Raw genomic sequence first — 13,407 nt, forward strand, 5'->3', positions numbered from 1 at the left:
AAAAAAATCGACTTGATGTATAGAGTCACATTTCAGCTGGTATCACCTTTGATGCTTAGAGCAAAACAAACATTGACGTTTTATTGATCAACTTTATAATCAATCCGAGTATGAACAATTAGTATCGACTAATTAAAAAGAATAAAACGACTTGATGCATAGAGCCAATCCGACTATTTTTCCTTGTTATAAAACGGTATAAAACCGATATTTTCTATATTGTTTTAGAAATAGTTTTTCTAATTGTTCTTTTTTGTTAAATAATATAAAAGAAAATTTCTGATTGTTCTATCACATATATAAATTGTTGTAAAACAATAACAATATGAACTGGCTACGTAAAAACAACAAAAATTGTATGTATGCATTTCATATTTGAATGATATATAAAGATACTGAGGTCCACATAATTATTCGAAATGTACTTCATACATAGTTTCTTATGTATTTTTTATATTTTTCGATAGTTGAGATGACTTGAACCTGTCATGTAAAGTATCGATCTCTCTAATACATTGAATAAAGATTTTAATCACTTTATTCAACTGTAAGGTATGTGTCAAAGCGTGTGGATTATATCATATCTTATTCAAGTTGGAAATATTAAATTTATATTTGCTTAGGAGATTTTGTCTCTATGGGTCTAACTATTAATTAGAAGGCAAATTAATCTTCTGAACAGATAACAAACGCATCAAATTCCCGACAATATAATGATAAGGTGTCTTCCGAAGAATCTGAAACGCTTAAATCAGAAAAATAAAAGAAGAAGAAAAAATCACAAAAGTTAACACGTTAGAAACCAGTCGAGAAACAGAAAGAATTCGTTACCCTGTGCCATTATTTGTATATTTACTTTCGTTACTCTGCGCCCATTAAGTATATATTATATCTTATATATTCAATTTGAAAAAGAAAAAAAACCGTTATTCTTTCTCTTTAGACTTTAATTGACGTGAAACACAACAACATACATATTGTATACACATTTGTATGTCTCATTACTATGTAGTTTATCTTGACACGAGCCTGTATCCGTTCCTATACCTCTTTATATCGTAGTCCTTAACAATATCAAAAACTTAACCCATAAACTGAAGAATGGTCGCTATGTAAAAAGTTAATTAGTATATATTAAGGTTCATCAATAGATTTTTAAGAAGTTAGTAATTTAGAAGCTACACTAAACTAAAAGTTTGATCCAATAATTACAATTCTCCAAAACGGATTTGTACCTCTCGTGGGAACACATCATGATAGATTCTCATGAAGCGTGAAACTCAAGAATTAAAATATGTATCAGAAAAGTAAACACGGAAATCGTGGGTTTATATAGTCTTATAGAAAAAACTGTTGTACATATATTGACATTTAAGCTGTCTTTTAGTTGTGAAGAAAACCCACTTTTTAGTCTGCGTACAGACATCGATAGAAAATAATTTTGTTCTATGTTAAAGTCGTTTAACAAATGTTTAATTAATACTCTGCATCTGGTCTTTTTCAAGAGTACACAATCTTTCTATTATTCTATATTTATTTGATAAGCAAGGTTACACAATCTTAATACTTCAAAACTTAAGTAATATTAATAAATATTTTAAATTTAAGAATTCAGATTATCTAGTCATGCATAATTCATAATGATACGTGTGAGTACACACATTGAAAACCCTGATTTTCCGAGGAACCTAAAACCCTCCATGAAATGAGGTGGTCCGTATCTTGGAACACAAGTTTCACCAACTGTACTTTCCCAATTTTCCTGCCGCCGATTTCCCATTCAACGCTCACACAAAAACCCCAAAGCAACGTTCTCTTTAAAACGCTCTAAATCCCACCAACACATACTCCTCCTTTTCAACAATGGCTTTTGGTAATATCCAAGAACCAGACGGAGAGATTCTAAAGAATGTTTGGGCGAATTTCATCAGAAAACCAGAAAAAACCGATGAAAGACCAGTCCATGTTCCAGAAGTTTCTAGAACTTGGGAAGCATTGCCTACCCTTGATGATGACGTACCAAAAGAATCTAAAGAAAGCCTTCCAGGCCTAGAAATGTCGATGGAGGCCAAGGAATGGACAGAGATTCTTGACGCGATTGCTTCTTTCCCTAACGAAACCAATCATAACACATTAACCGCTTCCTCTTCTTTGTCTTCTCGTGTTTCTTGCAAAACAAGAAAATACAGAGGAGTAAGGAGGCGTCCGTGGGGAAAATTCGCAGCAGAAATCAGGGATTCGACGAGAAACGGTGTTAGGGTTTGGCTCGGGACGTTCCAGACTGCAGAAGAAGCAGCCATGGCTTACGATAAAGCCGCGGTTAGAATTAGAGGAATTCAAAAAGCTCACACAAATTTTCAACTCGAGACGGTTTTTAAAGCTATGGAAATGGATTACGTCCCAAGTTACTACCCGATACAACGATCAAATACGTCCCAACCGATCAAAGAGGCCATTAGGGGTTATGATAAAGTCGTTGATGGGATGGTTGAAAACCGTTGTGCCCTTAGTTATTGTTCAACTAAGGAGTACTCGGAGACTTGTGCATTGCTTGGGAGTGAAGAAACTTGGTTAAGTTCAAGAAAGAGACAAAGAAGTGATGAAGATTGTATGTTTCAAGAAGTTGAGACTGGTGAGATGAAGAAGATTGTTACTGGAGACGAGACAATATGCGATGTGTTTGGTTTGTTTGAGTTTGAGGATTTGGGAAGTGATTACTTGGATACGTTATTATCTTCTTTTTGATAGAAAAACATTAACACCGGTATTGATTTTAGTAATTATACGTACATATGTATATACGTGTATATAAATGTAATCATGTCAAAACAATTAATTCATTCTTTCTATATTTATTTCTTCACAGAGAAAACTTTTTCTATGGAATCATTCTTGTAGAGTTTTGTGCAGGAATCATTCTTGTAGAGTTTTGTGCAGGAATCATTCTTCTAGTTCGTTTTCTTGTATATGATTAGGAAATGTTTTGATGACAAACAAATATTAACTAAATTCTTTTTTTTTGATAAATTTTCAAAAAACAGATGATCTAATAAGATGGATTTTTCACGTAATTACACTACTATTGAGTAATTGAATGCTAATTAGCGATAACCTATATTTTGTAACAAAATAAGCTAAAAAGCTTGTTCACAAATCACAATCCTCACTCAACCTGAAAGCGTAATAAGTAGTAAAAACAAGGGTAAATATGTAATTTATAAATGAGCCCCTGCTGTATTTTTTTTTGTTTTTTTATCGGAATCCCCTAAAACCCTAAACACTAATTTATCGTCAGTACATGTGCGCCAAAAGCTTTCACTCACTTCGTCGTTCATCTAAGCTTGGATTCTGAAATCTCTAATATCACAAATGGAGCTCAACTTTTCGTCCATGGCTATAGCCAACAACAACAAAATCCCTTCTTTCGGCCTTATACCCACTCGAACACTCTTAAGCCCATCAAAATCTCTGTCTTTGGCTTCTCATCATCAGCTTCCCAGAGTTTCACTCTCTCTTTCTTCTACCGATTCTCTCAAGCTAATGACTTCAAGAAAGGTAAAATTTTTATTCCTCTCCACTCACGAATTTTTCCCTCCGGATTCTCCTTTCAAGCCGAATTTTTTCCTGTGGGTTTATGCGGAGATGCTGTGTTTTGGATGTAATATGATGTTTTCGATGTAATAGGTTATAGCAATGGCTACGGCAAGTTCCAGAGACTTGGAGATGTTGAATTTAACGGCACTATCGCCTCTGGATGGACGTTATTGGGGGAAAGTTAAGGAATTGGCCTCTTCTATGAGCGAGTTTGGCTTGATCTATTTCCGAGTACTTGTCGAGGTATCTCGTTTTGAAATTAAAGCTTTTGTTACTCCTAAGTGAAGGTTTATGATCTGATTCACTGATTGAGAAGATTGTACTAGGAATTCTCATAGTTTATGATTGGGAAGATTGCTCTTGTTCTTTTTTGGGTGGACGAAGTATGTGTGAGTAGTTTAGTTGTCTGTTCTAATGCACCCATTTGCCAAAAATTGTTTTTTTTTTTTTTTTTGTTTGGCTAGATCAAATGGCTTCTTAAGCTTTCATATATTCCTGAAGTCACCGAAGTTCCAAGCTTTAGTAAAGAAGCTGAGAAGTACTTGCAAGGCATAATAGATGGATTTAGCATTGATGACGCGTTGGAAGTTAAGAAGATCGAGAAAGTAACTAATCACGATGTGAAAGCAGTGGAGTATTTCTTGAAACAAAAGTGTGAATCGCATCCTGAGATTGCCAAGGTTATGAATCTCTCTTTTGCTCCAAGTTGTTATTGTTCAGATACAGTATTATTCATTCTTCTTTGATGCCCTGTAACTAAATCTCTCGTCTTTTTAATCAATCAGGTTCTTGAGTTTTTCCACTTTGCTTGCACGTCTGAGGACATCAACAATCTTTCCCATGCTTTGATGCTTCGAGAAGCACTTAGTACAGTTATACTTCCAGCCATGGATCAGCTGATTAAATCAATCTCTCTGATGGCTAAGGAATTTGCATATGTTCCTATGCTTTCACGAACTCATGGTCAGGTAATGTCGATAGAATAGACCTTGACCGCGTTTATTTCGATCTATCTCTCTTTCTGTTAAAGTTATTGTCATGATTTTGATCCTGTCAATTTCGTTGGATTGTATAAATGCAGCCAGCTTCACCTACAACTTTGGGGAAGGAAATGGCGATTTTTGCTGTGAGGTTAAGCGAAGAAAGGAGATATCTTTCAGAAACTAAGATTAAGGGGAAATTTGCTGGTGCTGTTGGCAACTACAACGCCCATATGTCCGCATATTCTAATATTGACTGGCCTCATGTTGCAGAGGAGTTTGTTACTTCTCTCGGATTAACATTTAACCCATACGTCACTCAGGTATATAGATTCCTAGTGTAATGATTTTTCTACGCATTTATAAAGTTCCTCATTGATTGTTTCTTCTTGCGGTTTTTGCAGATTGAACCTCATGACTACATGGCTAGACTTTTTAATACAATTAGCCAATTCAACAATATCTTAATTGATTTCGACAGAGATATATGGAGCTACATTTCTCTGGGGTACTTTAAGCAGGCAAGTGTTGATAGAATGAAAAGCTAATAAAAATGTTGAATCATTTGAGTGTGAATGGCAAAATCATCTCATTGTTTGATATTTGGAAGCAGATTACTAAAGCTGGTGAAATCGGATCATCGACAATGCCTCACAAAGTGAATCCTATTGACTTTGAGAACAGTGAAGGGAATCTAGGAAAAGCAAACGCAGAGCTTACTTTCCTCAGCATGAAGCTTCCCATTTCAAGAATGCAGGTTCGAGCATTTCTCTATATACTATGTATCTTCTCCGCTAGAGCTATGGGAATAAAACTAAGCTTCAAAACTTTACAATCTGCAGCGAGACTTGACCGATTCAACAGTCTTGAGAAACATGGGTGGAGCTTTAGGACACTCTCTTCTCGCTTACAAGAGTGCAATACAGGGAATTGGGAAGCTTCAGGTATTATTTCCTGTAGCCATAAGAAAGGTTTCGACTTGTCATGGACCTAAGAATGTTGTTGTTGATATAGGTTAACGAAGCTCGGTTAAAAGAAGATTTGGATCAAACTTGGGAAGTCCTCGCTGAACCGATACAAACTGTAAATTTCTCCTCTACTTTCTAGTCTTCTATAACGGTGTAGTTACTCCATGTATTGATAATTCATGGAATTGTGATGGTATCAATAAAGGTGATGAGGAGATATGGTGTTCCAGAGCCATATGAGAAGCTGAAGGAGCTAACAAGAGGAAGAGCTGTGGATGAAGAAAGCATAAGAGAGTTTATTAAAGGTTTGGATTTGCCAGAAGAAGCAAAATCTCAACTTTTGAAGTTAACTCCACACACATATGTTGGTGCTGCTGCTGCATTAGCTTTGGCCGTCGATGAAGCTGTGCATTTGGGACCTTGATGATGATGATCAAGTTGGTGATAAGATTTTGTTGTTGTATTATTATTATTTTTCCAAATCAAGTGGGAAGGAAAGAAAAATTTGATAGAATGATGATTTGTACATCGCCGTTTAGAATGGTGAGAATAATTTTGTACTCTACTGTTGAGTTATATGTTTTCCAATTTCAGATTTTGACGTCTCCAATTAATCCTTGTCTCTCTTTGATCTAGAAGTCTTCAATTATATAACTTGTGATCCACTATTATTTATTTATTTATTTATTTATTTATAAACCATATTGTACAAAGATTCTCAAAAGTAATAAAATTTTATGGCAATTAAACAGATTATATAAACTATTAAGAAAAATGAATTACACATTGGAGTCAATAATAAAGAGTTCACAAGTTGAGTTCTTTTCTTTTCATACGAGTGTTTTTTTTTTCTAATAAACAAGATTTATGGATCAAAATGTAGAAATATGAATGCATAAAGTAGTCAACTAATTATCCCATCAACAAAACTGTGAAAAATGTTAAGAATTGTTTGTCAACTGAGAGCTTATCTGGTAATTCTATATAGTCACCATTTTTACATATACACATGTATGTTTTATTATGTGTAATCTCAAATAAAGTTACAAAATCTATGCACTGTAATTTTTCTTTTCCTTTAGAGTTGGTAAGATCTACCAATTCTCTCAACGCACTCAACTAAAAGATGTGACTCTCAATAATCTCATTATCTTTCTACACATTGCTATCAATTATTTATGGAAAAGTTTCCTAGTGAATTGAGTTGACCAAAGCTATACAAATTGAAGAAATATTCCATACACCCAAAAAAATATTTTAATTTCCCTGCAAGTGTATTTGTTCTGCGTTTACCAGTTCATGGCGGCCATAAACCTTTGAGATTTCGTCAAACATGTTTGTTCTCTAATCTTTTCAACGACTTTCAAAACATATACATAATACTTATATGCCTAGTCATGCATTCAATAATAACAAATCATTGATCCTAATTGATTAATTTTTAAAAGAGAAACAAAACCAATAAGGTTTCGTCGTTACCCACTACCCCTTGTTTTCATTTCATTACAAAACACAACAACACATCATTCCATATCATATGATCATTGCAACATCTCTCTGAGATAGATTTTATTACACCCATCAAAGATTTCAACTTTCTTCTTTATTTCTTATTTGGGTTTTAGACAAAAAAAAAAAAATCAATAATGGGAGCGTATAGAGCCGACGACGACTACGATTATCTCTTCAAACTAGTCTTGATCGGAGATTCCGGCGTCGGAAAATCCAACCTTTTGTCTCGATTCACCAGAAATGAATTTAGTATTGAGTCAAAGTCAACCATCGGTGTCGAATTTGCTACAAGAAGCGTTCATGTCGACGAGAAAATCATTAAAGCTCAGCTTTGGGACACCGCCGGTCAAGAAAGGTAAACAATCCTCCTCGTGACCTCTCTGTTTTTTTTTTCTTTCTCTAAAATCTAAATTATGTTTTTTTCCTCAATGCTCTGTTTTTTCTTTTTCTGTTTGCTCTGTTTCACCGCCGGTCAATAACCAATTAGTTTATCCTATAAGTCTATAACTAAAATCGAAATTGATTTTAGTGTAGTTAATAAACCAAAGTTTATTGAAGTTTATATATATATATATATATATATATGTATGTACTTAAGAAAATGTGAAAATTGATGTCATTACATAAATCTAATATTAACTAAACCAATATTTTTATTAATCTTGGTAAAACTTGAAAAAAAAAAGTCTACACTAAACCATAAAACTCTCTGTTTTAGGTCCCTGTGCTGATAGTGTACTCTGTTTTTGAGCAATTTCGTTTTGTTGTAATACAGATACAGAGCAATCACGAGTGCATACTACAGAGGAGCAGTAGGGGCACTTCTAGTATACGACATAACTCGACACGTAACGTTCGAAAACGTTGAACGATGGCTCAAGGAGCTTCGTGACCATACCGATGCCAACGTCGTGATCATGCTTGTCGGAAACAAAGCCGATCTTCGTCATCTTCGTGCCGTCCCAACAGAAGAAGCTAGATCTTTCTCAGAGCGAGAGAACATGTTCTTCATGGAGACTTCTGCTCTCGATGCTACAAACGTCGAGCAAGCTTTCACTCATGTCTTGACTCAGATATATCGTGTAATGAGCCGTAAAGCTCTTGATGGCACTGGAGACCCAACGTCTTTGCCTAAAGGACAGACCATCGATATCGGAAGCAAGGATGATGTTACTGCTGTTAAATCCTCTGGTTGTTGCTCAGGTTGAGATCTATTGTTCTGTTTTTTTTTTTGTAAACTGTTTTATTGGAAGGAGGTTTCTGTTTTTGGATTGGTTGTATCTGAATTTTGTGATTTTTTGGAGGGAGGATATGTTTTAAGGGTCACGAGACCGGTTTGGTTTTACAACACAAACCGAATTTTAACGTATTATTATTGAACAATTAAGACATGGTCCGGTTTATTAGGTCGTTATACCTTTTCAAGAACCGAACCAAACCGAAACCGGAAAAGGACATCTCTTGGGGGTTCAAAGTAGTTTAGTCAAGTTGATAGAAACCATAGGGAAAGAACCTACATATATGAAGCAAGCTCGAGTTCAAACCTGGTTTGGGTTTTATGCCCATCTTGCTCATTACATATTATTCTCAATTTCTCACGGTATGACTTACTACACAGTTTCGCACTCCTTTCTTTGGACGCATCAAAACAGTAACACCTAATGAAAATTTCAGAATGTTTTGAAAAAAAAATGTTAATATAACATTATAGTGGGCTTAAGTCACTATAGAGGGCTTAAACATTGTATGAAGATTAATAGAGTGCTAGAAAATGTAATATTTCCATCTTTCCTAGTTATAGTGCTCCTTAATGTAGACATAAAATATTTACGGGTTTTGTCACTTATCCATACTTTAATTACTACTCCTGTAATACTAATCCAAACTGTCAACAATAAGTTAGCACTTTTGCGCGCTTCTTCTTTCTTCACTAGATGCAATAAGTGAAATAAATTAAGATCTTGCTTTTTCATTTGAACACATGAGAGACAATCTTTAATCCTATTTTTGAATTTGATATAGATGATACATTGTCCCACATGATTAAAAAAATGTTCTTATATATATAAAAATTGTAGATATAATAGAAATATGTTGCATTGTGGTTAATTTGTTAAAAGAATGTTGATCTTTTATACACAAGATAATATATACATGAGTACGTTATACATACAACAGAAAGTATATCTACGAGATCAACGTGAAATGAAAGAAAAAAGAAACTTAATAATTAGCCAAAAACCAAAAATCTTCCACACGTAGCCAAGTTAGGTCCACCGTCCAAATTATAACAAGATCTTTCTTCCAAGTCTTGGCAATAATATGCGGATGTATATTGTTTCGTACACTTGACAATCATCATAACATATATGCATCTTTAGTCCTATTGATTCATGCGAATATCATATATAATAATAAGTTATGATCCTCTTTTATTGCTTTGGAGTTGAGAACAATGCAAAGAAAGCAACCACGCAAAGATCAAATCATATGAATAACGAAACCGGATTTCAAATATATAAAAAATTATCTTAAAAGTTCATCAACTTTTGAGAATTAACAATTTCGTTAAAAAAAAAATATCAGCTTTCTTTCCAGGTCGTTTGTTTCGATAAGAGAACGATCACATCCGATTATTATTATTTTTTCTATTGAAACAAAACTAATCTAGTATTTATTCAACATTTGGGTTTCCTGGTACTAAATGGCCCAATTTTCATTAAATTTCATATCGACATTCTTCTCGAGTCCTCAGAAAATAATTTGAAATTTTATAATAAACAAATATGTAACGTGCAGGTCTCAATGCGTGTCTTATATGATTTTGTAAACTGACGTTAGTTAAAATATGTGCTACTTATCTAAATAAAAAATTTATCTAAAAAGAAACCATAAAGGTAAAGTAAAACGAAAATTCGTGGTTGACAAAGCACTTTACGTAAAAGATATTTCTGCTACCAAATAATTACTTTTTGTTAGACCTTACTTGACCTCCACGATGGATCAGTCTTATCAAAAAAAATTCCGAGATAATCGAAAGATTCTCAACACAAGCAAATATGTTTATGTTCAAAGATTCGAAGTTATTGTTTCAAACGTTCGATTATATCATTCTTATACGACGTTATACTCGTTGACACTTGACACGGTCCAAATGAGAATCCCACTAGGATTTTACGATATTAATTTAAATGTAAACAAAATCAACAAAACAAATTATTTCTTATACGACGTTATACTCGTTGACACTTGACACGGTCCAAATGAGAATCCCACTAGGATTTTACGATATTAATTTAAATGTAAACAAAATCAACAAAAAAAATTATTTTTTTGTTAACGACATGGTGGGAAAGTACCTAAGACATGTCACAAAATTCTTTTAAACAAAAACTTAAAATTAAGGTATCGATTTCATAAAATTGAAACAAAAGGAATTATAATCATCACTTAATTATAAATAAAGAGGGGTGTGCAAGAACATACTTCACTTAAACAAATACTTTGGTTTGGTCTCAAATGTTACTTGCAAGGCATAACAAAATGTAGCTTTCTCTCACCTCTCTTATATATCATCTACGTACTTATATTTCATCATTATTCCTTTCCCTTATTCCTTCTAATTAGATCAATCAAACCAAAAAAATTTCCCAAAATCAGAGAAAAACTTATAGAGAATGAACAAAGGAAAAAGCTTGAAAGATATGGAGATCAAAGTTGTTGAAGATCATGATCAAAGAAGTACTAAAGAAGAGATCGAAAAGCCACTTCTAGGAGAAGACAAAGACTTTCCGGATATAGAAAGAACAACATGGATACAAAAGGCAATAGGTCAAACGTTTCAAACCACAGCTCATTTAGCTAATCTCTTACCAACAGGAACGGTTCTAGCGTTTCAGCTCTTATCGCCAATTTTCTCAAATGGCGGTCAATGCGATTTAGCTAGCAAGATCATGACGTCGATTCTAGTGGCAATATGTGGATTCTCTTGTTTCATACTTAGCTTCACGGATTCTTACAAAGACAAAAACGGTACTATTTGCTACGGATTTGCAACTTTCCACGGGTTTTGGATCATCGATGGATCCACGACGCTTCCTCAAGAGTTATCTAAGAGATATAAACTAAGGTTTATAGATTTTGCTCATGCTTTCATGTCGTTGCTGGTGTTTGGTGCGGTGGTTTTATTTGACCGGAATGCGGTGAACTGTTTTTTTCCGGCGCCGTCAGCGGAAGCGTTGGAGGTTCTCACGGCGTTGCCGGTAGGCGTAGGTGTGTTTTGTAGTATGTTGTTTGCGACATTTCCTACAACACGCAATGGTATTGGTTTCCCACTTTCTAGTAAATGATATCGCTATGTATATTCTTATTTATTTGTAATATGCATCTATATATGTAACTTGTGTGTTCAATATTCATTCTTTTGATGATCTCTCAAAAGAGACTTATTTACAACAACAAAAATCATGGAAATTGTTTCTGATAGAGATGTATTGATGCCAATAATAATAATAATTTTATGCTAAACGTACGTAACATTTCATGAGTATTTACTACATTTGCTAATTTTAGGTCTGCGTATATTATAAGCTCATCAATTTAAACAAGTGTTTCTGAATGAGAAAACATTATGGGATTCGGGTGGATTTAATGAAAAAAATAATAATTACGAAACACATTTAAGTTGTTTAAATAAAAATGTTTAGTTAGTTAAAGATTTTGATTTTTCACACTTTACAAACAAAGAAATTTGACAAAAAAGAATAGCAGGCAAAGGAAACAAAGAAAAAAGCATGAGATAAGCGTTTAATATATTGAAGCCCATTAAAAGCCCAATAGAATTGAGAATCCACCGAGTCACAAACGAAACCCTATCTCCGCCGTACTGGAGAATCTGCAGAAGAACACGATAGTTGATATAGACGAAAAGGGAAAATAATCTGATTCCTAAAACAAAACAATGATTGTTAAACGCTCACATATAAACCAAACGGTTCCCGGATTAGACCGGTTCGTTAAATAATTTCACAAACCAGAAACAATTCCAGGGCAAAGATATGAAAGGACAGTTGCGTCTTCCTCATCGTCTCTCTAATTCAGCATATATGTGTGTCGTTTCTGGTTTCGGAGTTGATTAATTGGAACTTTATGGAGATTCAATCCAAATCATTCATCTTTGTCTAAAACCCCTAGAGAATAGAATATATATTTAAGTTCATAATTGCCGAGAGCAGATTTCACATGAGAAACAGATTTGATTTCAGATATTTAGAGAATAGTTTTGTTACCAAAGAAAAAGAAAAAAGAAAAAGAGAGGTAATTAAGATTACCTCATTTGGGTCTTCCACCATGGAAGAGACAAGTCGCTTTCACACTGTGGCGGAAGGAAAGACCAGATCTTACTGGTAATGTGCCGCACTGTGGCGGAAAGTTGCTCCAGATTATACTGGGAATGTCTCGGGACTTGAGTGCCCGGAATGTCTCGGGGGAGTTAATGCCCGGAAATTGGTACCAATATGGAATCGAACCCTGGTGGGAGCTTCAACGTTAGCGAGACTCGACCACTTTGTGTGGGTTCGAATTGGTGACATAACCTCTATTTTATTCCTAGTTATATCCTGAAGTTTTTCACCTCTCGGTTTAATTAGAATGGTTCGCTTATTGGGCAAACATTCAAATCCATTTAAAAAGTTTAAAAAAAAAAAAAAAAAGTCACAAGAAACCCAATAAACTGAGCCCACTAAAAAGTTTAAGATTCATAGTATAAAAGGCGTCAACTCTTGAAGTGAAGGATGAGAAGAAGTATTTCTGTTCGAGACAAGTAATTATAATTTAATTTACAACTACAACCAAACAGTGACGACTCACTGTATTATTTCCTCATGATTCAAGATTTCCCCAGAGTTGTTTGATTTGAAAGAAAAAAAAAAGAGGTAATTTGGATTACCTCAAATCGCCATCTCAGATAAGCATGTTCTCTGTGACGGACAAATCCCGATCCCAGATCTCTTATAACTTGAGACCTTTTGGCCACAGAGAAAGTCTTTCCCTCTGTTTAATTAGGCAGCAAGGCTCCCACGAGGATCTCCTCGAGAGAGGAAGAGGAAATTCAATCTCCTCTTTTCTTTCGGGTACCAATATATTGCTCGAACCCTGGTTGCGACTCAATTTTCCATGCTAAGTCACAACCACTCTGCCTAGGCTCGAATTGGTGTCCGTACATCAGTTTGATTAATACTTAAATAAGCTTTTTTTTTTTAATTAAACCATTGGAACTTAATACCCGGTTTAATTCGGTTCGTGAAATGCACCTTCCTCTCTCGAGTCTCGACCGCATCCATCATCACTCTTGT

General features: G+C 34.5%; 4 protein-coding genes and 1 long non-coding RNA gene across 5 annotated transcripts; 4 read left to right on the forward strand and 1 right to left on the reverse strand.

Moving 5' to 3' along the window:
- The first annotated feature begins 1,863 nt into the window (after nucleotides 1–1,863).
- Nucleotides 1,864–2,745, forward strand: LOC18030464 (ethylene-responsive transcription factor ERF091). Its single transcript, XM_006414038.1, has one exon. The coding sequence runs from the start codon at nucleotides 1,864–1,866 to the stop codon at nucleotides 2,743–2,745; it is 882 nt and encodes a 293-aa protein (XP_006414101.1).
- A 562-nt stretch (nucleotides 2,746–3,307) lies between these two features.
- On the forward strand, nucleotides 3,308–6,137 carry LOC18030465 (adenylosuccinate lyase). Its single transcript, XM_006414039.2, has 10 exons — nucleotides 3,308–3,555; nucleotides 3,685–3,837; nucleotides 4,059–4,274; nucleotides 4,380–4,562; nucleotides 4,676–4,897; nucleotides 4,979–5,095; nucleotides 5,188–5,331; nucleotides 5,417–5,518; nucleotides 5,589–5,657; nucleotides 5,748–6,137. The coding sequence occupies exons 1-10, from the start codon at nucleotides 3,370–3,372 to the stop codon at nucleotides 5,964–5,966; spliced, it is 1,611 nt and encodes a 536-aa protein (XP_006414102.2). The 5' UTR covers nucleotides 3,308–3,369; the 3' UTR covers nucleotides 5,967–6,137.
- A 717-nt stretch (nucleotides 6,138–6,854) lies between these two features.
- Nucleotides 6,855–8,423, forward strand: LOC18030466 (ras-related protein RABA1e). The gene is made up of 3 exons (XM_006414040.2): nucleotides 6,855–6,877; nucleotides 7,168–7,409; nucleotides 7,830–8,423. Exons 2-3 carry the CDS (start codon nucleotides 7,189–7,191, stop codon nucleotides 8,260–8,262), a joined length of 654 nt encoding a protein of 217 aa, XP_006414103.1. The 5' UTR covers nucleotides 6,855–6,877; nucleotides 7,168–7,188; the 3' UTR covers nucleotides 8,263–8,423.
- A 2,233-nt stretch (nucleotides 8,424–10,656) lies between these two features.
- LOC18030467 (protein DMP4) lies at nucleotides 10,657–11,473 on the forward strand. The gene has a single exon (XM_006414041.2). It carries the CDS (start codon nucleotides 10,732–10,734, stop codon nucleotides 11,401–11,403), a length of 672 nt encoding a protein of 223 aa, XP_006414104.2. The 5' UTR covers nucleotides 10,657–10,731; the 3' UTR covers nucleotides 11,404–11,473.
- A 287-nt stretch (nucleotides 11,474–11,760) lies between these two features.
- On the reverse strand, nucleotides 11,761–12,623 carry LOC18030468. Its single transcript, XR_002896918.1, has 3 exons — nucleotides 12,385–12,623; nucleotides 12,034–12,243; nucleotides 11,761–11,948 (listed from the first exon to the last, which is right to left on the reverse strand). It is a non-coding gene; the product is annotated as an uncharacterized LOC18030468 (long non-coding RNA).
- Nucleotides 12,624–13,407: the final 784 nt, after the last annotated feature.

Source organism: Eutrema salsugineum, unplaced genomic scaffold (genome assembly GCF_000478725.1).
Source record: "Eutrema salsugineum unplaced genomic scaffold, Eutsalg1_0 scaffold_1, whole genome shotgun sequence".
NCBI lineage: Eukaryota > Viridiplantae > Streptophyta > Magnoliopsida > Brassicales > Brassicaceae > Eutrema > Eutrema salsugineum.

Bases quoted from the DNA above. Each gene is read 5' to 3' on its own strand.
- LOC18030464 (XM_006414038.1), top strand. From the start codon at position 1,864: ATGGCTTTTGGTAATATCCAAGAACCAGACGGAGAGATTCTAAAGAAT.
- LOC18030465 (XM_006414039.2), top strand. From the start codon at position 3,370: ATGGAGCTCAACTTTTCGTCCATGGCTATAGCCAACAACAACAAAATC. The intron at 4,563-4,675 runs GTAATGTCGATA...GTATAAATGCAG, and splicing joins TTTCACGAACTCATGGTCAG to CCAGCTTCACCTACAACTTT. The intron at 5,096-5,187 runs GCAAGTGTTGAT...ATTTGGAAGCAG, and splicing joins CTCTGGGGTACTTTAAGCAG to ATTACTAAAGCTGGTGAAAT.
- LOC18030466 (XM_006414040.2), top strand. From the start codon at position 7,189: ATGGGAGCGTATAGAGCCGACGACGACTACGATTATCTCTTCAAACTA. The intron at 7,410-7,829 runs GTAAACAATCCT...GTTGTAATACAG, and splicing joins GACACCGCCGGTCAAGAAAG to ATACAGAGCAATCACGAGTG.
- LOC18030467 (XM_006414041.2), top strand. From the start codon at position 10,732: ATGAACAAAGGAAAAAGCTTGAAAGATATGGAGATCAAAGTTGTTGAA.